The following is a 25,938-nucleotide window of genomic DNA, read 5'->3' as shown; positions in this document are numbered from 1 at the left end:
AGGAGTACCTCAGCACAACCAAGGACAATTTTACAACGCCGTTGGTAGATAATGATATGCACGAGAAAAGGGGGAGATCATTATACCTTCGCACTCAAGCCCGACCAGAGCAACAACTTTCCTTTCAGGAGACCACCCGCAACCCTGCAGCGGCAAGTCGTGCTTAGCTCAGTCGTGCGTCGTCGTCGTTCACGTCGGACACAAGGAAGCATCAGCGCAGTCGGCGTGCTGTCGGCCGCGTGTTCCCGATCCCACGTGATTTCATTTCCCCGCCGATTGGGCGCGCGCTTCGAGCACGTGCGTTCAGAGCGGCTGTACGACGGATAGGACGCGCTAGGCTTCCAGTTCCATCGATCGGCGCTTGCGGGACCGGACCTGCTTTATAAGGAGCCGCCGCGATGAGCGTTTGCGTGTCCAGCACAGAGCGCCTCGACATGGACCATGGGGGCAGCAAAGATGCCAAGAAGCCGCGCGGCCTCTTCGTCAGTTACACATGCGTTGGCGTCGCTGTCGTCTTCGTCCTGTCAGCCCTGCTGGCCGTTGGTCTGCTGTCGGGCTACCTCGGAGAAAAGCTGCCAGGTCAGGCAAGGAATGAGAGTTCATCGGTCAGTGACAATATCAAGCACCATGCGACGAAGCCCGAAAGAAACGTGCGCTTACCGCGTAGCATCAAACCTTCCCGCTATGATCTGGAACTGAAGCCTGACCTCAAGGATAACTTCGGTTTTACGGGTTCTGTGACAGTGACCATTGATTGCCTCCTGGAGACGGATAACGTTACGCTGCACGCGAATAAGCTCGATGTTTATGATGTGTCTGTGACGACGGCTGGTTCCAACGACGTGGTACCTCACGGTGATGTCTACAAGGTAGATGACTTGCAATTTCTCGTGGTGCCGCTCAAGAACAAACTGAAGAAGGGAGGTGTTTACAGTTTGCGTATGCGCTTCAATGGGACATTGGCTGATGATCTGGCAGGATTTTATCGTAGTTCGTACAAGACACGCGAAGATCAAACCAGGTAAGTGCAGTTTTTGTCTCAGGATATATAGGATCAGTAGCAAAGCTAGGCAATCCCCAGAATGTTTTCTCTGTTTTCGCTTTTTATTTTTTCGTAGTCTGCTACACCGAACATGTCTGCTTCTTGTTTTACGTGATTTAATTTGTGCTTAAGTTTAATTCTGCTAGTATTGCGCAAAATCTGTTCGATTCGAGTTCATTCGGACAGCTTTGCCGTTCAATCCCTGAACGTGGAAAGCGTGCACGATTACGCGCGACATATTTTACGAAGAAGAATGCACTGATCTACATTAAATTTTCTATATTAGATTAAGATGTACTTCAATTTTTTCTTCATAACAGCCCCTGTTAGTCTCAAACTTTGAAGACTGTACCCTTTACTGTCACAACTACTACTACCATAGTTGTGGCAATCGAAGTAGGTTTCACAAGTGTTGTTTTGAGAACGTGCTGCGAGCAGCGAGTAGTGCTTTGTTGTTTGCCATATTTCCGCAAAGAGAGGCTCGCTGCAATTTTTAAGCACCTCGTATAATTTGTTGCATACCTGCAAAATTTATGAGCTTCCGCTGCCTCGTGTGGACTGCGAGCCAACACGCATCGAAGCAAACATCGTGCGCTGTGCTTGATCGTTAGGCACGCTCTTGGAGGATAGCGGAGGAAACGTTTTGAAACTCCCCGTTGCGGAACGGTACTGGCTGTATGGATAAACAGTCACCAAATTTGGGTCCATTTGTATTGAGCACGTATATTCCATGCGTGCGATACGGAACCGATTTAGTTGCAAGAACGCAGTCGCTGCGTGCGACCATCATTAGTCATGCAAACGCGCACCATGTAAGAATTGCCAACAGTTTACAGTAAACACACCATCGAAATAATTTCTTGGAATTTCTTTTTCTTGGAATTCTGGAATTTCTTGCGGGTGACCTGAGTATTGCAATCCGTCTCTGTAGGGCGAGCGCACCTTATGATTGTGCGATGCCTTATGATAGCAGAATATGCTTCATCGTACTAGTTGAAAGATCGGTGCCATGCTGTGAGACAAAAACTTAAAATGAGGATGGCGAGTGCTAGGCCAGAGGCGAACTTTTGCGACATGACGGGGTGGCACTAATGTGACGTCTAGCCGAACTTTGATAGAGTATAGCAGATCGCATACTTGCGCAACAAATTTGCGGGACCACAGTGACCTGGCAGGAATTGGCAAAAATTCGTAAAGTGGCACGAGAGGCCACGAAAGAATTATGTTGGATTGTAGGAAAGTCGGTGAAATATTAATCATTTTTATAAGAACCTGAGAATGCTCTGACATTGAGAAGTCCATAACTTATTTTGCAAGCCGCACGTTTATTTGGAAAGCAGTTCACAGCTGTTTCCATTAACACAATTCTCATCTTGCCCCCAAGCACGTTTTCCACTTTCCTCCCGTCCGGTTCAGTTTAGTACGTGGACGTTTCGTTTTAGTTTCATACCTCTATTCGGTATTAAGGTATTATGCATACCTTTGCAGTGTATCCTAGCTGGAAACTTGATCCTTCTATCGGAAGACCACAGTTCTTGAGGAACTTACCTATTGCTCGTAACTTTTGTATTCGCATAACGACAATACATCTGCTCAGACTGAATTCATTTGGCTACGTGCACGGTGCCAAGTTTCGGTTTGAAAGAATTTCTGGAAGCAGGAGCGGATCTAGGATTTTCCCGAGGGGGAAGGGGGTCCTCTGTGGACAAGTGCCACGTGCATGCTGGGATTGGTCCACTGAACCCTATGTTCAAGTCTGGAATTGAGGGGGGGTCCGGACCCTGGACCCCCCCCCCCCCCTAGATCCGCGCCTGACTGGAAGTTACATCACACTCCAGGGACGGGGATTTTGGCAGGTACTATCGAATTCCAAATGGTTTCTATAGTTCTCACGTGTGGCCAATATTTTTACAATGTTTCCACAGCAAAACGAGTAGATGAATCTTTTTCTTTGTTTATAGCAGCTTGTATTTCTTTCTCTATGGTGGAGGGGTTTGTCCTCTGAACAGGACCTAGAGGTAACAGCTTCTGGCAATGGCGTGCAGACATGAATGTGACATGTTCGTGCGTGTGTATAGTAAACACGTGATGCAGCGCTTCAGTAATTTCGTAGATTTCAGCACATGGTCGATTTCTGTTCTGGTTCTGTCACTTTCGAGAATAATTCCTTGCTACGGCACATGATTCGTTTATATTCCGTACTCAGAAGATCCTGAGCGTGGTTGGCTGCTAGAAAGAACGACACGGAGAGAGCTCTATCATCAGGTGAAAAATGTTTGCAGTCCCAAATGGTTCCACATTAAACCACTTACATGCAAGGTGATTTAAAGTGAGTTCAGTAGAAATTGTTTTATAAATCACTTGAAACTGCAAAAAAATTTCACCTGGACATAAAAGCCGGAGTATTGCAATTACGTAAGGCAACTCAGTACGAGAAATGGGATCATGGCACGTCTAACATCACTCGAAGGATTTTGTAATTTATTGGCAACAATGTTGTCCCGCATTTTCCGTATCACCAGCGGCATGGCCGAGCGGGTTAGGGCGTCTCGCTCGTTGGTGGTAGCCAAGGTCGTGCTGTAGACTGAGAAGCGGTGGGTTCGAACCCTACCGCCGGCTGTGCAGTCTGAGGTTTTCCCTGGGTTTTCCGAAGACTTTCCAGACGAATGTCGGTACAGTTCCCCTCGAAGTCTGCCCAGGACGCACCACCCCCTGTCCCCCACTCCTTCCTGCTATCCACATCTGTACTCCACTCATAGCTACAGTTGCTTCGCGGCGTTAACACGGAATAAAAACATCACCACCAAAATGACACCACGTCCTACAGATAATTTGGGCCTAGTAAGAAATTGGCACTGGTGCTTTCTGGGAGACTTCCAGCTCGTGTTCCACACTACAGACCGGTGCTTCCTGAGCATTTCTATTGGCTGTGCGTGCATGAACCCGAGAGCGTTGTGTTCTGGCGCGGATGAGAAAGTGACCTGCAGAGCAACCTTCAAACCAAAGCTCTTGTGGAAAAAAGAAAAAAAGAAAAACTGATATCGTGCGAAGTCCCACCACCGAGAAGAGATGCGACATTTTTCGGCGAATCGCAATCCACGCGAACTCGGAGAGTAAACGGAAAACCGAAGAAAGCGTGAAGGAACGGAGAAATAGAGCGATTGTTGATCCTTCTGCATCTTTATATCCTTGTTCCGTCGTTTATGTTACCACTTGAACTTATCTTAAAACCGAAACCTTAGTGAGTCTTGTCTGCTAACCATCGCAGAGAGAGAGAGAGAGAGAAAATGTGTAGGAGGTAGATGGCTCAACGTACACGAAATTTGTTTTTATGTACTGATTTTGGGTGTATTTTTCTACTGCATAATGGGATTAGAATTCTCGTTTGAGGTGTCTTTATTTTGTGAGTGATTAAAAAAGCGAACGGAGCAGAAATTGAGATTTGTCGTCATCTGGGCGCTGTAACAAAGTTTCTAACGCCCAAATCGAGAATCTATAGCCTCACTAAGAACTAGAGATCACTTAAATCTTCCAGTCGAGACATATTTCGCGGAAACTGAAGAATTCCTCGCGTCATTGCACGAGTTTCTCTCTCTTTTTTTTTAAGTGTCTTTGAAAACGTCGCGCCCAGGCACCGTTCTCTTGATTTCTGAAAGAAAGGATGGTTCGAGTGCTGTCCGCACTGTAGTGTGCTCCTTTTTCAGCACACTACGAGTTTATCAAAAAGTTCAAATTTTCGTTCTAGTAGCCCAGCATACTGATGCGACAGAAACCACGATGCGAGAAAGAGATAATGTGAAAGGTAAAAAATAAGTAAGACTGATACGAATTGCACAGAATAAAATGGGAAGTCAAAAAAGGAAGTATAAATGTGAAATAAAAAAGTTAACACGTAGTTTATACACTCGTATGCCTGGTGAGGGTCAAGTAACGCGACGAATGACGAAGCAGGAAACTGTGGAGAACATTACAGGGTTCGCCACAAGTTTAATTCATATTTTATTTTTCGCATCCATCCATCCATCCATCCATCCATCTGTCAGCGTTAGTTAAGCGTGTCAACAAATCTGCGGTCTCGCCTGCACCAAAGAACTGAGCATGACAATCTGCCTTTGATGTGGGCGGCGATGCGTCAAATTCCAGTACCCTCTTCTTGGGGCATTCCTGACGGGAAAGATGATCCGATGGTACTACGGGGAAGCCTTTCTCGGAACGAAACGTGGAGAGCTCTTTAAGAGCAACGTAAGCGACGACGTCTCGTGACGGTACAAAGTAAATGAGATTCGTTGCGGAATGTCGACGGAACAAGTTTGCGAAAAATGAAAGCGCTGCTGGGTTGGGTATCGCCCTTCTCTGCATTGCAATCTCTGAATGCAAGGTCACGATTGGCCTGCTCGCGCGATTTTCCTTTCCGCAATATTTCTCATCAGTAATGTAACGAAATTATGCGTGCCTCGCAATTTCGTCCTCCTCTGGTTAGGGCAGTGAACGCAATGCTGTATTGTTATGGGCCGCCATTTGGTTGTAGTTACTAATTGACACGCTTTTATTAGTAAGGAATCGTGCAATGAATGACTCAGGACCACGTGTCGCCCGTACTGTTGTTATACTAGGTGACGTGGGAATATCCGGAGGACAGAGCAGGGAGAACGGGGGTTCAACGCTATTGAAGGAGGGCGTTGGGCGTCTGGGGCACACTCCCCCGTATATGTATACTACTTTCTTTCCCTCCCTTTGGAGTTGTGGGGTCCTTATATTTTCGTCGAAAAATTATTATTATTACTATTGTTATTATTGTTATTATTATTATTCGACTTGGCTTCGTCCTTTCAGAATCACGTCCCTTTTTACGTCTTATCCTTATATTAATGCATTGCACTTCTATTATTTGTGGTTATTTTGCCTATCAATAGAGTTTTAGTGTATCGTATGCTATCACCTTTGCGTACTAGGGACATAGCGTACGACGCACTAAAACTCATTAATAAGTGAACCACTTATTCATTTCGTTGTCTGTCGGGCCTAGCTCTCAAACATTTTCTTCTTAGTATAATGACCTCGAAAACATATCCTCATGTCCGTTTCGGTGAATCGGCGTTCTATGAAATCGCGTTCGAAGAGACGACTTTCGATGAAATGTCATTCGATGGAACGGTGTTCGTTGAATTGGGCGGACACCGTTATATATTTACGAGCGGCGAGGAAAATATTGTGTGTCTGGGAACATATATCTCGGCTAAGAAGTGAATGATCGAAGCGGCACGAGGCACTCGTAAAAAATAATAATATTAATAGATTGGAGGAGAACAGAATAGAGAAAGTACGAAATAAACGAAGAAGTAAGCATAATCAAGTAACTACTTCTACGGGGTGTTAACTTTAATCCGTTACAGATTTTCTCGCTAGAAAGCTATGGGAGCAGCGTAGATGTCGTCCTTGCAGGTAGGTTCAACGGTCAGGCGGACATTCTTAATTCTTCAAACCCTGTACTATCTCACTGTTACTTTCAAGACATCGGCAACAACAACAACTTTACTTCGAGATGATATGAGCGGGGAGTTTCATCGCCAGGGGCGATGCGAAAAAGGCATTGCTTCGTTGTGTCTGAGGCGGCACACGAAGACATTACGAAGGACAGTCAGCTTAATTCGTAGAGCCGCCTCAGACTCGAGTCACGTGTACACCAGCTTGCTTGCCTCATCGTACTTTCTTTGCATGCACTGTAACTTTAAAGAAACCAAAAGGTGCAACGGGAACTACTGCTAATTATATTTTAAGTTTATTAAGTTTTCAGGAACCTCTTGTTACTTGCGCTGTCGACTAAACAGAGTTCACCTGAAAGACGGTAGGTGACGAAAAGTTAGCGAGTGCCGGCGACGCCAATAGAACCCATAACTCTCTTATTGCCGAGCTTTCCTCTTAGTGTCAACTACTGTCTTTGAGATAATTGCTTGGGCGTTGGTGAGGCTTAATTGTAGCGCTTGACTCTGCAATTTGCGTCAGTGTCCATCACACACACTCGTGAGCAACAGCTGTCTTTGAAACGACTAACCAAACCTAGGAACGGCATCACAGGTGCTGAAGGAGAATGTTATGATGTATTCTCATTACACTGAACTATGAAACTGTGCAAAAATGCAAGTGTGGCCCGTATAATAAATAACAAATACAAACACTACGTTGTCTTATGGGAGAGGAAAAGATGCACTCGCAATGCCGTCGTTAGGTTGAGCACGACTATAATAGTGCCTTTCTTCACCTTCTCCCTTCGAGTAATTCGAATAATCGAATGCAGAGAGTAAGGCCGAATCCGTGCCTCCGCCATCGTACGTTATGGTGCGATGCTTGTCCGCGTGAAGCAGATATTCGTATAGAGTTGTCACCTTGGTAACAAAGTACGAGAGATTCTCTGAAAGGCTGGCTTTGCATGTCACGTATCACGTGTCCGACATTTTGTCGTTCCATGTTGTCCCTTCATGAACTTGCGTACGCCTTCTCCGAATGCACACTTGGTATTTGTGTCAAGTGAAATGTAACACTCGTGGGGCGTTCCATTCATTCATCGTACCCGAGCAAGTGCGAAGCGCAAGAGTTGCGCTTGTTGCATCACTCGCGGCAGCGTTGTCACGTGAGGTGATCACGTAATAGAACTTGTTGTTTGATCTGATTTGTGGACAATAGTAAGAGACACCTGGTGTGACATGTGGGACGAACTATACAAAACGAAGAAAGAAAATTAGGAGAGCGATACCGGCTGTTGTGCCAGTATAGGACACAACATCGCTAAACGTCACGTTTTATTGTCCTTGCTCCCAGAAGTTCCGTTTGCCGTTTTTACTTTCCGAAGTAGAAGGCTTACACGATGCAAACGTCGCTACGTTAAATGAATAAACAGAATGATTTGCCACTGATACAAAACAAGGCAAACGTAGCTCACACACGCAACATGCATGCAAGACACGACTCTGATTGAATTGGGTACTAGGAATGACAAATGTCGCTGTCATCATATGATCATACCAAACTCCGTCAGACTGAGTGGCACAGACCCAGCATCGCATCAGTTGTTCTCGTATCAGCCGTAACTTTCCCTGGTTTTCTCGCTTAAAACGATACAGGCGCAGGCTTGTACGAGATACTCAAAGAAAGTATTTACTGAGATAAGACACACTCAAAGATCCGGGCAAAAAAGTCGAACGGCTTGACTGGGCACAGACTCCACTACATTTCAGCGGTGACAGTTTCACAATATACACTCACTGCATAGCCAACGACTATAGAGGCATGCGCACCGCAATGGATAGCAGTTTTAAAGTACAGAGGGGTCTACACAATAAAAAAAAAGTTACTACTTGATAGGCAAAAAATATCAATGTTGTTGGAATACAACTTATTTAGTAAACTGGGAAGTTGGTAGGTAATGGACTATACACTGTTCGACAAGAGGGTAGTCGTAACTGAAGTACATTCCTTATGGGATATGCGCATGCATACTGGTCTGTGGAGAAGAGACTGACGTGATGGCTTTTAATCAACCTTTTATAAAAAAAAAGTACTAAGCTGTGCCTATCTAAAGAATTTATCCCTAAGTCACGGAGAACCAGGCAAAAAATAAATGAGTAGAGTACTACATACTCAACCATACTCAAGCGATGTTACGATGTTAAATACTGACTTTTAAAATATTTGTACGATACGAAGTTACTCCCAAAAGTATTCAAGATTGGGTAACTTGAGTAGAGTATGATGGGAATTGATGTTCTGAGGCTGGAACACACGGAAAGGACAAATGCATATAAAGTCTCAAGCGCCTAAGAAATTAAGGATGAAAGAAGGAAGTCACTGAAAAGGTTGGCCAGCTGCAGGACTCTAACCCACATCTCCTGAATTACCGGTAATCCAGAAGATGTGGGTTAGAGTCCTGCAGCGGGCTAACCTTTTCAGTGAGTTCCTTCTTTCATCATTCATTTGAGTATTTAAGCTACGTTCGCCTCTGTATAAGTGTATCTATCACGTCTATGCGTCTTTCGTATCGTACATCACCTTACCAGTAAAAATGTTACTTCGCATTCAGTAACGCTACGGGCTCAGAGATTCATGTCCCTATAGCATGGAAGCGTCTGTCCCTTGTACGCCATCTTCGCGGTTGTTTATCTGTCAAGAACTCGGCCACATTTCCATTGTTGCATGACACTCTCATCCCTATAACTGCGGATGTATTTGCTTCCGTGACAATCCCTGGTATTTCTAGCAAAGAGCTTCTGCGTTACGCAACGGTACGAGGAGCGCTTCCACCTTTTCATCGACATGATTGATATGATGTGCGTGGACCTGCTCGGTGAACGTAGACTGAGAAATTGTGCTTGTTCTGTGCGAGTAAATATAATTACAGTTGTCCGCGTTGTTCTTGGGTTGGTGTGGGCTTGATCTTGTTTCAGAACCAGTTCTAATGTGGTTATTCCAAAGTAGCTAGTAGAAGAATGTACAACAGGGCGTTCTTTCATCAGAAGAGCGAGAAGATGTGGAGGGTGTTGGTTAAGTAACATGGTAACAAACGCGAAGAAACACGGGCGCGTTTACTAGCAACTAAAACACAAATGACTCTGGCGTCCAAGCTAGACTGCAAAATCCTTCGCCACGAAGGCCACTTCCGATGGAAATAGGTTGACGTATTTTACGCTCACATTATTAAGTGCGTTTACATGGACCGATATATCAACTGAACGCCTCAGGTCGACTAATCCTCGAGGTCGCATGGCACTCAACTGAAGCTTAGTGGAAGATGCTGGATAAGTTGCATGATTGGTTCCAGTCGACAGCTGTCGTCTATAAGCTACCTCATCCTAGTAACTTGTTTTCGCTGTGTCGGCTTCTCTTTTAAGTCCATATGCGGCGGTTTACATGCGGAGGAGCAATCGGCTTCTCTCGTCCAGTCGACTTTTATCGCCTTCATGCAAACGCACCTATTGTTGTTCGCGCGCTCAATGAAGGTCGCCTCGATAATATCCCTTCCGCGGCGGGTCGGGTGACATCACTTGAAGAAGCAGTGTTCAAGTGGAGCCACCCCACCCGCCGCGGAAGGGGATTCTCGAGGCGACCTTCATTGAGCGCGGGGACAACAATGGGAGCATCTATCAGAAGTGGCCTTTGGGGCGAAGGAGTTGGCAGTCTGGGCTGGACGTCAGGGCTGTAGGAAAAAATGGTCGCGGAAGTATTGTACCGGAAAAAAATGGTCCGTGGTCGTGTGGGCAAAAACAGAAAAAGGTCCTGCAAGCGCGTGCGCGGCCAAAAATACAGGGGCGTAGTTGCTGATAGCTGATGAAACACATCACAGCCGACCGAGTGCTGTCATTCATTCTCCCGATTTGTCGAAATCTGGAGACATACAAAGTTGTTGTCTTTTTTTTTTTGATGTGGTAATGGCGAACAAAATGTACACGTCATTCAATGAATAACATAAAAGCGATGTCCTTTGCTGGACGCTGGTATTTTTGTACTGTGTTTGTCAGACACGGGTTTTGCAGTTGTTTCCTGCATCTTCTCTGTGTCGACTTTTATATAAACAATAAAAGCTGTAGACCCACTCATTTATTGTTTCATTGCCCTTACAACTGCGCTTCTGCTTAAGATACGGCTCGTCGGCATAGAAAGTATGAGAGAAAAACATCAAAATCTTTGTCTGACCAACAATAGGAAACTAAGCCATCCGGGTTGAGTTGGGAACTACACCCGAATACCTACATCGGACGACACCCACGTATAGCGAGCGTGAATGCAACCACTCAGACAAACCACACACGAACGCTATTCGCGAGGAGAGCCTATCATACCACCACCGCGCGGTGCTTAGCAGAAACCGTCAACAGTGTGGATCGGTGCGGAAAATTCGCATAACAGGCATTACGTCCGGTGCGTTGTCTCTGCTTTGCGGTCTTTGGTCCCGACATGGTAACAGAAAATGAACACTCTTGGACAGGTAAGACTCTATATCAGTGGATATAAAGGTTGAGTTCGAGTCTCAGACTCAATCTCCACAGCTTCGGGAGAGTTTCCTGCACGAGTACCGAGCGCGTGCCCAATTGCCCAATGCACTACCAAAGCTATTGAGATTGTGTCTGAGTCTCGTACTCGACTTTCATGCAAACGGGCCTAGTGATCAGCCCTAGTCCTTCTGTGGTTGCATTTTTCTGTTGCTTGAGCTAGGGAAAATTGTATTTCATGAAATTTCAGATCCAAGTGTCACGACAGTAAAATTCTCTAGATTTCGAAGGGATTCTTTTTTCCCCCAGGCAGGCTTCAAATCCCAGGGAAATTTCCCTAGAGTTGGCTCTCCTCGCTAATATGCGTTAGCAAACAACGAAGAAGAGCACGTTGAGACGTGCCAATTTATTGGCTCCGATCGGATCGCGAACTGCCTAAAATAGGCAGAGACGCAGCGCTGTGAACACCACAACGAACAACGCGGTGTGCCGGCTGTCGAGCAGCGAGCTATCACAGTAAATCATTTTACACCTTTATTCGCTCACAACAGGTGTATTGTTATAAAAACACCATTTTCTATCCCGCTGATTGAAGCGAAAGGTGTTAAAAAGGGCATCATTAAAGGTGTAACATCGACATACACCACATTTTATCTCACGTCGACCATTAAGAGTGTGAAAAGAGGTGTCGAAAAAGGTGTTTACGTTCTATACACCTTTTTTACACCCCATTTGATCGTGTTGAAAATGGTGATCGTGTGAAAGAAAAATTATACGGATTTGACAGCTCCTATCATTAGGTAATCACATTATAGATGGCAACATGAGCTAAAAAGACAATATTTGGCAGGGAGGGATGTCAGGAAGTTAGCTGATATCTTTGACTCGTTGCAGGCGTACGTGTTAATTGCAAAGACACATTCCCATCACCGTTAGAGACGAGTTCTGCCACACTACGGTTAACGAACGTACCACAACAAATTGTATTTCAGTATATGATCGATCTGGTACGCCAAAATACTCGGCGTGCCCGGACTCGTTGCTGGCATCGTCTGAAGATCGCAGCATTGTAACGCCGCTCATTTCACGAGCACGGGCAGCGTTACGATGCTGCGATCTTCACCTCTTGGACCCTTGCCACCCCGACCACCCCTGACTGATTCCTTCTTTTCTCTCTCTTTCCCTTCCTCCTCTCCCACCCCTTTCCAAGCGGGTGAAACTTGCCGTCGATGAAAGATGAAAGTCACTGAAAAGGTTAGCCAGCTGTAGGACTCGAACCCACATCTTCTGGATTGCCGATCCAGGGCTCTACCAATTGAGCTAAGCTAACACGCCTTCTCAGCGACTTCCAGGGTGCGTCATCTGAAGGGACAAACCAGCCACTCTCTCTCACTCACTCACTTCCTTTCACTCTTACATTTTTGCTCACTCATACACACATTCATACGACGGGATCGACGCAGGCGGCAACTGTTGAACATGAAAGAACTGATGTTCTGAGGCTGTTCTGTTCCAGCCTCAGAACATCAGTTCTTTCATGCCGTCGGTGTTGACAGGCAGACCTCCCCGTTTTCCCTCTACGCCACTCCACTCGCGTACGCTTGTCTCGCAGCGTTGCTTCCCTTATTTTTTATTTTTTATGCTCGCTCGCTTGGTCACTCACTCACTCACTCACAGTGTTGCTAGGACCATAATGGTTGCCTGTGGCTGGAATTGTGCCGCGTCCAGGGTGGTTGTTGCCGTACAAGCAAAAACGTCGGACTGCATGGCTTGGCATGCTGCCACGGGAGCTTCATCCTAAGGGGTGTTTTCAATAGAATACTCCCCTTTTAAGGGTGTTCTTGTTTTTAAACACCAACTTTAAGAGTGTTTTATGAGGAGTACACCTAATTAAAGGGTGTTTCAGAAAACACCCACATTTCATGGGAGAAAAAAAGGAGTGCGCCATGGGACAAACATGTACTTCAAAAAGGTGTAAAACAATTTACTGTGTAGCAAGGTCACAGAGGGTTACTCCAAGTACTTCAACGGAAAGTACAGCAAAACTTATTTCAAGTAAAGTGGAAAGCATTATTCAGCAAAATTACTTGAAGTAAAGTAGAAGTACCCCAAAAAGTACTTTAAGTACTATACTTCAAGTGCTGCACATCACCGCTTGTAGCGACGGTGCTGGTTGGGGTAAGCACTGATCTAATTCTAATGGCCAGATAGGACATTTTTCGACCCAGCTAAGTCGGAGGTAATGTCGTTTCTGCGCTCGAGACGCGCGTAGTTCTGGTTTCAGATCATTTGCATATCAAACTTTGCCGATTAAAATCTCAAAGTACGCGCTCGTTTCAGTATTTTTTTTTTGTAAAGTTTGATTGCCTCCAGTTCTGCTGTCTCATATTTTCCCGAAAACATATAAATAACAAATTAACTGATGCACTTTAGGCAACTAGTCGTGCAGTAGTATGCCCTTTCCCGCGGGATGTCCGCCTGGCCGTATAACCCGCCGCCTGTAAAAACGGCGTCAGTGCTGTTCTCACAGCGCAAATAAATAAATAATCTGTAAAGGAGAAAAAAGCACCCTGTACGAACAATACCTTCAAGCACAAGGCACTACTTTGCAGGTAATCACAGGCTGTAGACTGTAGACAGCAAAATACTGGCACGACTTGGAGCGTGACGCAGATTGTGGGAAACGAGTGGTTTCGCATGTATGCACAGGTTGACTATACGGAATATCCAAGTGGGTTGTGAGCCCTGTTTTACCGCTGTAGAGGTAGAGGTAGGGACAACGTTGACGTGTTGCCTATACCACCACGATTCGTTCTGGAAGCGTATACTATATGCGGCGTGCGAGTACGGTTGCATAACGTCGCCGGAATGCGGAGAGGCTCTTTTTGTAATAGTTTGCGCATGCTCAGAGTGAACCACAACATTGTTGGTGCTCGAAACTCCAGCGGAAGAATGACCTTACAGGTAGGCAAAATGGCAAAAGATGTTGTACGGGGCAAGCAACGCGTAGCTAGTGGTATTCGCACTGTTTCATCATGTAGCAAGACCGGCATTTCAGGCAAGCACACTGGGGAAGTTTCAGTATCAGCGGAATTTGAATGATGAAGCGTGCAAGCACTCGCGTGATGGCTTCGTCGGGACTATTAACAAGCTTGAGTATCGCGTGTTTGCCTATACAGTGACCACTATAATTTTATATCTCTTAACTCTATTGTTGACTGTAGCGTCTGCCTAGTCGAAGGACAGAAGATGCGCCACGGTCACTGCCGTTCTGGGTAGCACTCACACTATCAAACCCAATTAAGAGGATCCACTGACTTCGGGGAGTCTATGCATTTCATTCGACGTATGATTCGCCTATAACGCTGGAACGCCTGGTGTACTGATGGCCAAGTACGATTGAATCGAAAAAGAATGTCAGGACCTGGTGAATGACACATTGTTAGATTTCTGAAAGCCTGCAAATGTAAATTTTTACAAGTCCTGCAAAAACCATATGCGATAAAATTGGGGAGCTTAAACATTCTCCTTTTTCTTTTTGTGCAAGTTGAGACGTCTGGGAGTTTCTCGTACAGGCGAGTGTTTTAAATGTCCCAAATTCAGTCAAGTTTCGCCGATGTCCGTTTCACATAATGTCTTACGGATGGCACTTGCGTTCATTGTAACTCGCGGTAACACATGTTCCACCACTCGAGGGTCAGGAGGAGCTCTACATTTTTCTGTCTCTCTCGCGCGCTGGAGGTTATCACTACCCTGCGGTAATGCCGTACAAGCCAAATGATATAAGCAGCAGTTGGGAGAGTTGGAATTTCGAAAAAGAAAGTTTTAAATCATGAAAAGTTGAATGACAGTAGTCTATGTATATGTTTAGATGCCAGAATCTTCGTTTCAATATCCGCGGAGCGAGAGTTATTTTTTAATGTTTTTGAGCGTGTAAAGACAGAGTTATGGGCAATTGCAATCGTGATGTAATTTCGGATATTGGACGGCGGCTTCAAGAGGGTCAACAAAGAAATCCGTTTTGCAGAGGCATAACAGGCGGGCAGATGGAGGAGCTCCGTACTGAAAAAGCTTAGCTCAGTCTAGGCACAGGGGAAAATGACGGCAAGACACAGACGACCCGCGTATTTTGTGTCTTCTCGTTGTTTGTTCCGTGCCCAGTCTGTCTTTTTCAGTACAGGGGATTATAGCAGATTTACCACGGAACATTATGTCGCTAGTGTTCTCCTGCAAAATGCCGTGCTATTTTAAACTCTACAATATTGAAAATGCAATCGTTATCAGGCACTAGAGCAACAACAACAACAAAAAGAAAATAGTCGAAATTTTCAGGTTCCTGCGAAGGGAAGAACAACTAATTTGAAAAAGAGTTATGGCATTTTATGATAAAAACAAGGTCATCAAAACTTGTTTAACTGATTACTCCATTGACTTTGAGGTGCATACAGCCCGAACAGCACAATGCGTTGATTGTGCGAGCGAATAGAAGCGAGCATATAGTAGCGTTTTTCTCCTGTGTGTGCTGTCTCATCCCGCTTGTCCACTGATCTCACCTGTCTGTTTTTCAAGCAGACAACACACAGGGATCCATTCGCCGTGTCGGCTGTCTCGAGAACCTCACTGCATTGCTCGTTTTTGAAGAACACGCGCATAAGTACATAAGTCTTCAGAAGTACGTACAATGTATGCAAGAAGTCACGGGACAATACGTACCGTCATATGGGATGGACATCGACAGCCCCATTAGTCGCTGGTACAAATTTTCGGCACAAACCGTTTGCTGTGGTCGTTTGCTGTCACAGCGTACGTGCTTCGAGGAAAGTGTCATTTCCTGATTCCGTAAATGCATGCGATGCATTGTTCCAATTGCAAGACCCTTGAAATTCTTTAGGTGGCTTCTCCGCGCGACGGAGGTACATAGCTTGGGAACGCCTTGCAAGACACATGGCTTCTCAGATGAATCCGGGGCTGAACGTGAATCTCAACGTCTTCACTGCAGTGTATACTAGACGTCTCGTGTGCGGTTTTAATGCATTCGAGGTAGACTTTAACTTTGTTAACGGGGGAAAACCACACTGGCAGCATTGCTGTTGCATGCCTACGTCCTATTTCGGGATGTTGTATAACATCGGCTAAGACCCTTTGACCCTTTACTTTGACAATGCAGAAATGGTTGAGTAAATGCTATCCACTTGCTACTTCTGTACACGTTGAAGCAACGCTTACAGCTACACAGGATCATCCCATTGTTATGCGAGAAACCTAAATGAACCCACTTCAAATAAGTCCGGCCTTCCGAATTCTCCGGTGTCTCTTCTAGCATTGCATTGCATCACTTGAGTGTGTATTTAGAGCATTTAAACGTTTTTAGCAAATCCTGTTGTAAATTCACGCGATAGGAAAAATCTAATAAGTTTCAAGTCAAAGGAACCTATGAGCTATGACGTATCGCTTTCAAGTGCGCTGAGCGTTCTGAACTGCGCGGATGCATGCACGGCGATCAATTTTGAGTTCGATCCGAAAATATTTTAAGCTTACGCAAGATTCCCATGTAAGCCATTGTTTATTCTATTCGAAGATCATACTGTGTGCCTATGCATAATTTCCATACATAATAATAAAAAGTATTGTAAAAGCATTGTGTTTTTAATAGACTGGTGGTAAGGCAGTAGCGCAGGGAATAACGTCACCCACATGTCGGTGTTCGTGTCGGATATGGAGCAACGAACTTTTCCTACAGGGATCAAACCCACGAGAGATGCAGTATTAGTGACGTTACCGCCGCATACCTGCACCAGCTGGATAAACTGGATCACGAGAAAAGAGGCCACCTAAACATCTGCGCAAACGTTGCTGTATGTCAACACAACACGTAGGAATGCATCGTGCCGGTGGAACCTTAGTTTGGGATATGTTCTCCGCATGTCCGGAACGTACAGTGCTGGACAAAAGTTTACGGAACACGCTCTGGCGCATTTCTTCCTCTGAGTGACACGTTAGCAGCGGATGGCACCGTACGGACTTGCAAACAGGTGGCTGGGTTACCTAGGTCCATGTCTGTAATTCCCTACAGTCACATTCACTGCTAGCGTTTCACCCTGAGGAAGGAATATGGGGAAGCATGGTTCCGTAAGCGTTTGTCCAGCATTGTACAAACCTTGCGAAGACCATGTGGAAACTGCATCGTGGCGCACGGTGAAGTCTGAGAACTGGTAGTGGTACCAACAAATTCAGTTGCTCATGCTATCCAATTTCTGTTATGCAGCGACGGAGATCACATTTTTTTATGTCCAGCAGCCGTATGACACCGTTTTGCTGTTCACTGGAACGCTAGTCCCTCTATAGTTCTTGCAAGTGCAAGTTCTTGATACAGTGCTCTTTGAATTTAATAATTTCCTAGTGACAACACTGACACTACAGTACAACTCGGCTATGATAGCACTTGACGTCGTGGGACGCGTAGTTCCTGTCGTTTCTGTCACCAACGAAAGCGTGCGTTTTCCTTGCGGCGCAGTTGCTGCCGGGGTGTTTCCTATGGCTCAGGCAGTGTAAGGCAAATATCTAGGCATGTGCGAATATTAACATTTTTGGAATATCGAAGCAGGTAGCCATGTATTCGAATGGATTTTCGAACCGAATACGGAATTCAATGTATCAATTTCGAATCAATCATTGTTTCTATCAAGCGGAGTATATTGGAATGCTTACGAGGCACAGGAGAGGGCATGAAACATAGTGAGCATTACACTTCGTAATCTGACCCTTATCAATATACAGGGTGTCCACCGTAACTATGGGAGTAATTTTAAAAAATAGAAAAACCACTTTTTCCCAGTTTTAAGCAATGGCGGTGTACTCTACACCTAAATGACCACCTTAAGAGGGCATAGGCAAGCTTCTGGTCGATGCATTAATTAGTGCTTTAATGCTTTTAAGCTTTCGTTAATTAACTTTTTAATTGTCAACGATAGAAGATTGGCCCAATCAGAACATCGAATCCCTTGGAGTCACTGGTAACATTGCCGTTTTAGAACAAAAATCGAGACAGTTATAGCGCGAGGAAAGGGCCTGGAAATAAGGCGATCTAGTGGCCGGTTTTCGACGGTCAAGTAGAAGCGCTCCCGTTTTCCTTTCCTCGGTATGCGTAACTATTTTCCACCCCCGCATACGCGGGAAATAAAAACGGGAGCGCTTCTACTTGAGCGTCGAAAAATGGCCACCAGAGCACCTTATATCCAGGCCCTTTCGTCGCGCTATAACTGCCTCAATTTTTGTTCTGAAAACGGTGCCGTTACCAGTGACCCCAAGGGATCCGATGTTCTCATTGGGTCAGTCTTTTATCGTTGATAGTTAAAAAGTTAATAAACGAAAGTTAATTAATGCATCGTAACACAGAAGTTTGCCTTAGCCATCTTAAGGTAGGCCTTTAGGCGTAGAGTACATCGCCATTAGTTAAAACTGGGAAAAAGTGATTTTTCTATTTTTAAAAAATTACTTCTATAGTTACGGTGGACACCCTGTATATTGTTTAAATGGTCCTGTAATAGGTCCTGTATACACGTCTAGGTCCGTGTATATACATGTGCTGCGTGCGCATCCGGCCCGGTTACACAACTATTCTCTTCGTATTCGATTCTGTTTCATGAGAGTCAGCTTCGTATTGTTGTTTAAGGGCATTTCTTGAACTACTTACACTATCAACTAAATACTAACACTGTTCATCGCGAAGGCAAAATGAGATACTATAGACGCATCATCAAGCCTCAGATTCGCTTCGTATTCGCTCGGTTTTAAAATTATTATTCGCACGTGCCACAAATGTTCGCAGAGTATCCTTGTGAAGTCGGTTCACAACGCATAATCCCCCCCCCCCCCCCAAGCAGCCTACAGCCAGACCTGCAGCTCTGTGATATCACACCAGCTAACATGTGTTTGTGGGTGGCGCACACGAGCAAACCAAAGCAGTTTTTCTAGAGTGAAGTTTGCCTCAGAGTTGGATTAGTAAAGATGAGATGGTTCGCATTTTAGCGTTACCGAAAAGCCGATAAGCAATTAACTTGTGCACGTGGTTCATTTTCGTGGTGCGCTGTTTTACCTGCATGCGAAGAAACATTGGGCCGTTCTCGAAGTGCACATGGTGAAATGCACAATATTTTATCGTTTACATAACATGACTCGTTCTGGTCGAGCATATGCGCATATATTTTGTCGGAATGAAGGATTGTCTCGAAAGGCAATTTGGAATTGATAAAGCGCCTCATACTTCCTTGCGTATCGTATGGAGTATGTAGAACTAAACTTGCGATGTGGGGTGGTTGGTATCGATACAACATAGCTAAAGCAGCACACTAGACGGAGACGAAAACGACAGGGCAACGCAGAAGCAGTTGTGCTGATAGTCCTTTTCGACTCCGTCTAAGTGTGATGCTTTAGCTACGTTGTATATAGAACTGTTCGCGCTCTCTACAGACATCGTTGTCTGGAACTATTGTGGAATCCATTGAAATATTCTATTTTCGACTTGGACTTGCGTGCCTCTGCTGCTTCTGCGTGTTTCCGTACAGTCTATAATTGCAGCGAGGAAACGCAAAAGCGCCAGCTGGGTGCACGCGGCAAGCTCCAGGTATTCACGTTAGGGATGGGGGCTCACGTACGACGAAAGTGATGGTGTTCTTTGACGATTTTAACAGTTGCATCCTGCCACTTCTGCCCTGTCCTTTGTAATGGAGCGCGATACGCACGAAGGCCATTTTCTTGTATCCTTCTTGTATGCAAGGTTTCTCAACATTCATAAATGCCATACGTGACCAATCCGTTATTTGCGAAGGCGTCGAAGTCACAATTATAGTTCTTGTGGCACCTCACGCAGAAATTATTTCCGCATTAACCCGCTGCCTTAATATCGGTCGCATTAAATATTACTTCCGAGGGAGCTGATGAAGCAGATTATTCCGTCAAACAAGTTCATTCGTCCCCGTCGACAATCGCTGTCGACTGTGTCTCATTAGCGTTGGACCTGCTTTGCCTAGAATTCCAACTAAGTGTGCTTCAGGGAGAAGGCGCACGGACGCTGATCGGTTCTGAACGAGATTTCGTCGCAAATGACTTGGAAGCCATTGGCTACCATTTCCAGTCACTCGTAATTGCTTTTCGTCCCAACACATTTTTTTTTGTTTTATTCAGTGCGTGCTGACAACATCACCGTGCTCGTTCACGCACATGAAACTATACGTTAGACTCTCCGGAATTAGAATACGTAACTTGCATTAGTCTATCCCTATCCTGCCTTTGTTGTGAATGACAGAGGAAAGTTATGCACAGACACATGGTTGTGCTGCATACCACCAAAAATTAGTTGTAATAACGTCGTTACGGAATCCTTACGCTTTCGGCAGTGCGAAACATCTGGCCGTGATCTCAAGCAGAGTGTTACTAAATATCCTAGCAGCGTGTTACTAAATATTTATCTTCGCTTTCGCTTCCTCTACCAGTCTGTGTGTCGTGAACGCTCTCCATCCCTCTTCCCTATCTTCTCGTGTCTCTCTCCCCTCCCACTTACTAATGTCGTTATCTACTTTTCTAATTTCTCCATTGTTTTAATTTCTTCCCCTCTCTCTTTCCTTTCTCTTTTACTCTCCATTCTCCCCTTCCCCCTTTCACAAAGGAATGAAAATTGCCGCCTAGTCTGAGCAGGTAGACCTCACTCCTCTTCCTCTTTGCACATCGTACCACCACCTCCACAAAATATCAATGCCTGGCGTTGGATTCATGGATACTCGCGAGCTCAGTCTGCGGTTCGATCACGACCGAGGACGGTAGCAATATGGGGGAGGGAAAACATTAATTGCTTTTCCGGCACCGTGTGTGGGAGATTTTCGGCGTGGTGCAAATTATGCGCAATAGTACACTGCGACACATGCAGCATGTGACCACACATGTGTTGGCGGACTGGGATGACGCCGAAATAAATCACGTAAAAATAAAACGTTCAAAAATAAATCTCTTAAAGGTAAAACTTTTAAAATAAACTCTTCAATATAAATCATGAGAAAATCCACGCTGTCGAAATAAACTCCGAAAAATAAACTTTGAAGAATAAACGCTTCGAAATAAATATTTTAAAATCCACCGTCCCTGATTGGTGGACAGCCGACGGCTCTACGTCCGCCGCGGAAAATAGTGCGCTCATCGCGCTTGGGGCTAGCCAGGGCTAGAACTGTGAACGAGGATTTCGCTACATCGGAAGTAGGTTGTCTGTCTGTATGTGACCCGTGGCCAGTGTTGCCAACGGGGATGTTTTCCGATTTGGCGGCTGGCGAATTTTTTTGTTCGTGTATCCTGGCCGGCTTTATATATCTCTCTCTCTATCTCTGTCTCTCTGGTATAGGGACCGTGCAACACCTAAAGGGGGCGCGCTGCTCCGTCGCGACAGCGCCGCTAGTGGCGGTCTTGGAAGCATCCGACGTGATACCGCGCCGCCCGTTCTATGCATTCTCAAGTGGAACCGTAGCTTGCGTGGCGACCGCCGTAATTAGAAGGGCTAATTTTCGAAGTGCAAATAATGTGGAACCTTTCTGGGGAGCGAACGAAGAAAATGGAGACAAACTACACAGAAGCAACCACCATATTTATAATGTATCTAACAGTGCGGAAGGAGAACAGCCACTCGCGTCTGTCTGGTCAAAACACCTGTAAGTGATACGTCGAGAGGATGGTTATTTGACGCCTCACAAAATCCTGGCTTGCTAGCGAAGGCTATATACGTGTATTTCTCTGATTCCAGCCACTTGTAATATGTTTTTGACTGAGTCTTGTATTCATTTCGTCCTCTTTGCACACACATAGCTTCGTCACTGAAATCTACATTGTGCGTCCGTTTTATCCATACAAATAAACACGTGAGGTCACAACTTATTGTCTAAACTTGTAATGTAGTTTTTCCAGTATCATCAGATACAACAACGCTAAAGAGATCGTCAAAGAATAACTTATATGAGTCTTTACCTCATCTACCGCCGTAGGCTTGGGGTACGACAGCTGTGAAATGGTTGGTGCGTAAATACTAAAACTAAACCTTTTGGACAACGTAGAACTTCCGTTCTCACTATGAGATTCGTCAACCAGATTACCGGGAGCAATATCGGCTCTGGGCACTGGCGATGAAACACCTCAATCTGTATCACGATCCAGCGGAGTTTCACCGTCACGAAAGTGGCAACTGTAAATCATTGATCATTTTGCAGGTCCTCATTCAGTTTCATTGAAACTAGAACAAAAAAAAAAGAAAATGTTGTGCACGCCTCATCAATGGCCGAACTCGTGTCACAAACGCTATTCGCTGTCTGTCTAGTGCCCTCGGTGGTATTGGAAGCATAGAAACCACGAGAAATGAAACATCAGATCCCTAATGAAGAGTTCTTTTAGGTGCTGGCACAGTTAGCGATGCAACAGTTCCAGTGTTGCAAAAAAAGACACCCGCACTTCACATATAAACAAAGCTGGCTACCCGGCGGCTATCACGCAAGGTACTTTCTCCGGAGGCCGCATCGCGGCGCCACCAGTTTGTCGCACACTCCCTATAATAACATCCAGTGCGAATGACCGTCACCGCGTAATCCGTCCATCTTCCACCCCCCCACCCGCCCCCGGTAGCCTGTTAGCCTCGTTCACAGCTCAGCGCTCGGCTGGTTCAAGGGCCAAGAGTGCATGTCCTGTATTCACACGCGCATCGTCCTCATCCCTTTTAAACCGGGTATTTGAAATCCAAAGTTGTGATTTGAAGAAACGTACTTGATAAGAGTACAAACATGAGTAAGAAACATCATAATAGCATGTTCCAACGAAAAAAACATCGTGTAGCCCATAAACGATCATACGGAACATTACCTTCCTAAGCCTAACTATGATTTATTTTGACAGCGTTTATTTTGAGGGCGTGTATTTTTAAGCGATTTATTTCAGAAAATTGATCTTGAAGGGTAGAATTTTAAGCGTGGATTTTTTATGTTTTACTTTAAAAGATTTATTTCGGCGTACAGCCGGCGGACTCACCTTATGTGTAAATCCGCTCCCAATTGTTGTATTGCGAGCAGGAGTTGAAACGTCAGTCAAGTGAAGCGAATCGTGTGTGAAGAGACCGCCTTCAATAGAACGTAAGGAATATGTGTAAAGGGGCCAAACTCCCTAGTTTGAAGACAAAGAATTTTTCAGCATGCCCCGTCTCCCCGTACCGAAACCCAGAAACTTCTTACCAGCACATCAGTAGATTTCAGGACAGCCAATATGGCACGTTATCAGGAACTTGTTCTATAACCTGGGCGCAGTAATTTCGGTTGATGGTGTGCGCGTATACTGTAATTTAAATAGGCCACGGTGACCAGGCCTGTATCTTCTATGGGAGAGGGAAAGGATGACAGGACCCACCTCTAAATTTCTGTGGTCATATAGTACATCACTGGACCTTAGGTAGCGTATGTAGCAGGCCGTATACCGAGGAACCCCGTAGGAAACAGATAGGCAATCGAGCCGAGGCGAGCTCCATGTGACAAACACAGCACACATGTAAGAGCCCCGGAACATCCTGGATCCGCCCTCTGACGGTAACATCACGTACATTAGCAGAAATTATAGTTCGTTTTTTCCCTCTGTCTGCGGAGACCGGAATGTAGGGCAATCCAATCACACGAGCTCTGCGGTGCCACTCGTTAGCAGCTAGTCCCCGCTCGATCAATTTGTGTCAGGCAGCCAGCAGCGGAAATCGCATGACTGCGAGCTATTTTCGGTATGCAGTCTTTCTGGATGTATATGTTTGTAACTCCTTAGATTCACTGCAGGCAGTGTTCCTTTAAGTCATCTTGCAGAAATAGACAGGTTTAATGCGCGTGGCTTGGGTCAACTTCACGGGGTTCTGCGGCGGTACCCGTACGGGAAGTGCATCGGAAAACTTAGGAGTAACATTCTTCTGGCACTATGTAAACGATTGGGAGTGATCATTGACCATATAAACACTGTTTTCATTAAATATTTTGTCAGTGTGCGTTCGTGTGTTGGATAGCGTGTGTACCAGCTTCAAGTTTTCACCGAACGCAGTTTTCTTTCCTCTCACATGACGTATTCGAATGCGAAAATATGTCAGTTGGGCGGCTGTACGCCGAAATAAATCTTTTAAAATAAAACATTTAAAAATCCACGCTTAAACTTCCACCCTTCGAAATCCATTTTCTAAAATAAACCATTTAAAAATACACGTCCTCAAAATAAACGCTGTTAAAATAAATCATGGTTAGGCTTAGGAAGGTAATGCTCCGTATCATAGTAGTGATAGCCGTATGGGCGACACGATGTTCTTTTCGGCGAAACATGCTATTATGATGTTTCTTACTCATGTTTGTATTGCTATCAATTACATAACAAGTTAGGATTTCGAAGTATCCAGCTTAAAAGTGATGACGACGATGCGCGTATATGAATACAGGACACGCACACTTGATGATACCTGGGTAGTAATAGCATTACTGTATTGAAATATACTTTACTATATATTTACTAAATATTACTTTTTCTGGTAATTTGTAATGTAACGCATTAGGTAATTTGTAATGTAATTTAATTGCATTTGGGCTGTAATTTTAATGACATTACGCATTACGTTTTACAAAAGAATCGGGTGTGTGTTCTGTGTTGGCACTTGGCAGAAAGAGAGTTGGGGAACTGGCAAGTGAAAAGAATTCCAACGGGACTATGAACGGTGGCGCACTCAATCGGCACGTGGAACGTCAATTCCCTTCTACGAGCCAGTTGCCTTAGGCAGGGCACTCACAAACAAACGTTGTTAGGTCAACGGTTTGTAGCCCTCGAGAATCATTGTTTGCGGGCCCCATCCTCCTGACAATCTTCCTGTTGTCGTGATACATTGTGTTTCCTTCGTCTCTACATTGTGGAACGATACGTCATACGTGGCACACTAGCATGACATGTAGAAGAGACAAATAGAAGAGTACAAGCTATTAACTGTTGATACATTGTAAGCATACATTTTTTTCCTCGAATTTCGGGGAAGGCAAGTTTCGTCAACTTGTGTGTCCCTTGTGCCTTCCACAAACTCGGGAACATGTATGCCAATAATGGTAAAGTAATGACTTTGTAATGTCATTACTTTTTCGTAGTAATTGTAATGTAATTTTATTACGTTTCAATTGCAGTAAGGGGTAATGTAATTTAATTAAATTCTAGCTGGAATAATGTAATTTAATTACATTTCAGAAGTAATTTACCCAGGTATGCTCTTGATCCTTGAGCCAGCTGAGATGTGTGGACGGATTGCGCGGCGACGGTCATTCGCACTGGTAAAAGAAATGCCAAGAAAGCGCGCACGCACACGAAAAAGAGAAACGCAAAATCAGAAAACATACCAAAGAATGGCCAAACTCTCCTGATAGTCGGCTCTATATTAGACTATATTACACCGATGTCGCGCGTTACTTGCACAGCTAAAACAGAACTTCACCGAATAATACGCTCCCGGGCATCCGTCATTCCGAATGATATCAGCCCCCTGCCCCCCTACTAAGTTGGCAAAACTTGTCACGGACCACATACAGACAGACAACCTACTTCCGGTGTACCGAAATCCTCGTTCACAGTTATAGCCCTGGCTAGCCCCAAGCGCGAGGAGGGTACTATTTTCCGCGGCGGACGTAGAGACGTCGGCTGTCCATCAATCAGGGACGATGAATGTTAAAAGATTTATTTCGAAGCGTTTATTCTTCAAAGTTTATTTTTCGGAATTTATTTCGACAGCGTGGATTTTCTCATGATTTATATTGAAGAGTTTATTTTGCAAATTTGATATTTAAGAGATTTATTTTTGAACGTTTTATTTTTACATGATTTATTTCGGCGTCATTCCAGTTGGGC

The 25,938-nt window shown here is 44.9% G+C and overlaps 1 protein-coding gene across 1 annotated transcript in view; it reads left to right on the top strand.

Moving 5' to 3' along the window:
* Positions 1–231: 231 nt before the first annotated feature.
* LOC135385823 (aminopeptidase N-like) overlaps positions 232–25,938 on the top strand; it is an 82,762-nt gene continuing 57,055 nt past the window's right edge. Inside the window, exon 1 of the mRNA XM_064615354.1 lies at positions 232–1,021. Within this exon, the coding sequence (XP_064471424.1) occupies positions 399–1,021 (623 nt within the window). The 5' untranslated portion in view covers positions 232–398. The remainder of the gene's footprint in view (positions 1,022–25,938) is intronic.

This window comes from Ornithodoros turicata, chromosome 2, assembly GCF_037126465.1.
Source record: "Ornithodoros turicata isolate Travis chromosome 2, ASM3712646v1, whole genome shotgun sequence".
Classification (NCBI taxonomy): Eukaryota; Metazoa; Arthropoda; class Arachnida; order Ixodida; family Argasidae; genus Ornithodoros; species Ornithodoros turicata.
The sequence above is the reverse complement of the archived record's forward strand: the minus strand, read 5'-3'. Positions and strand labels throughout refer to the sequence as shown.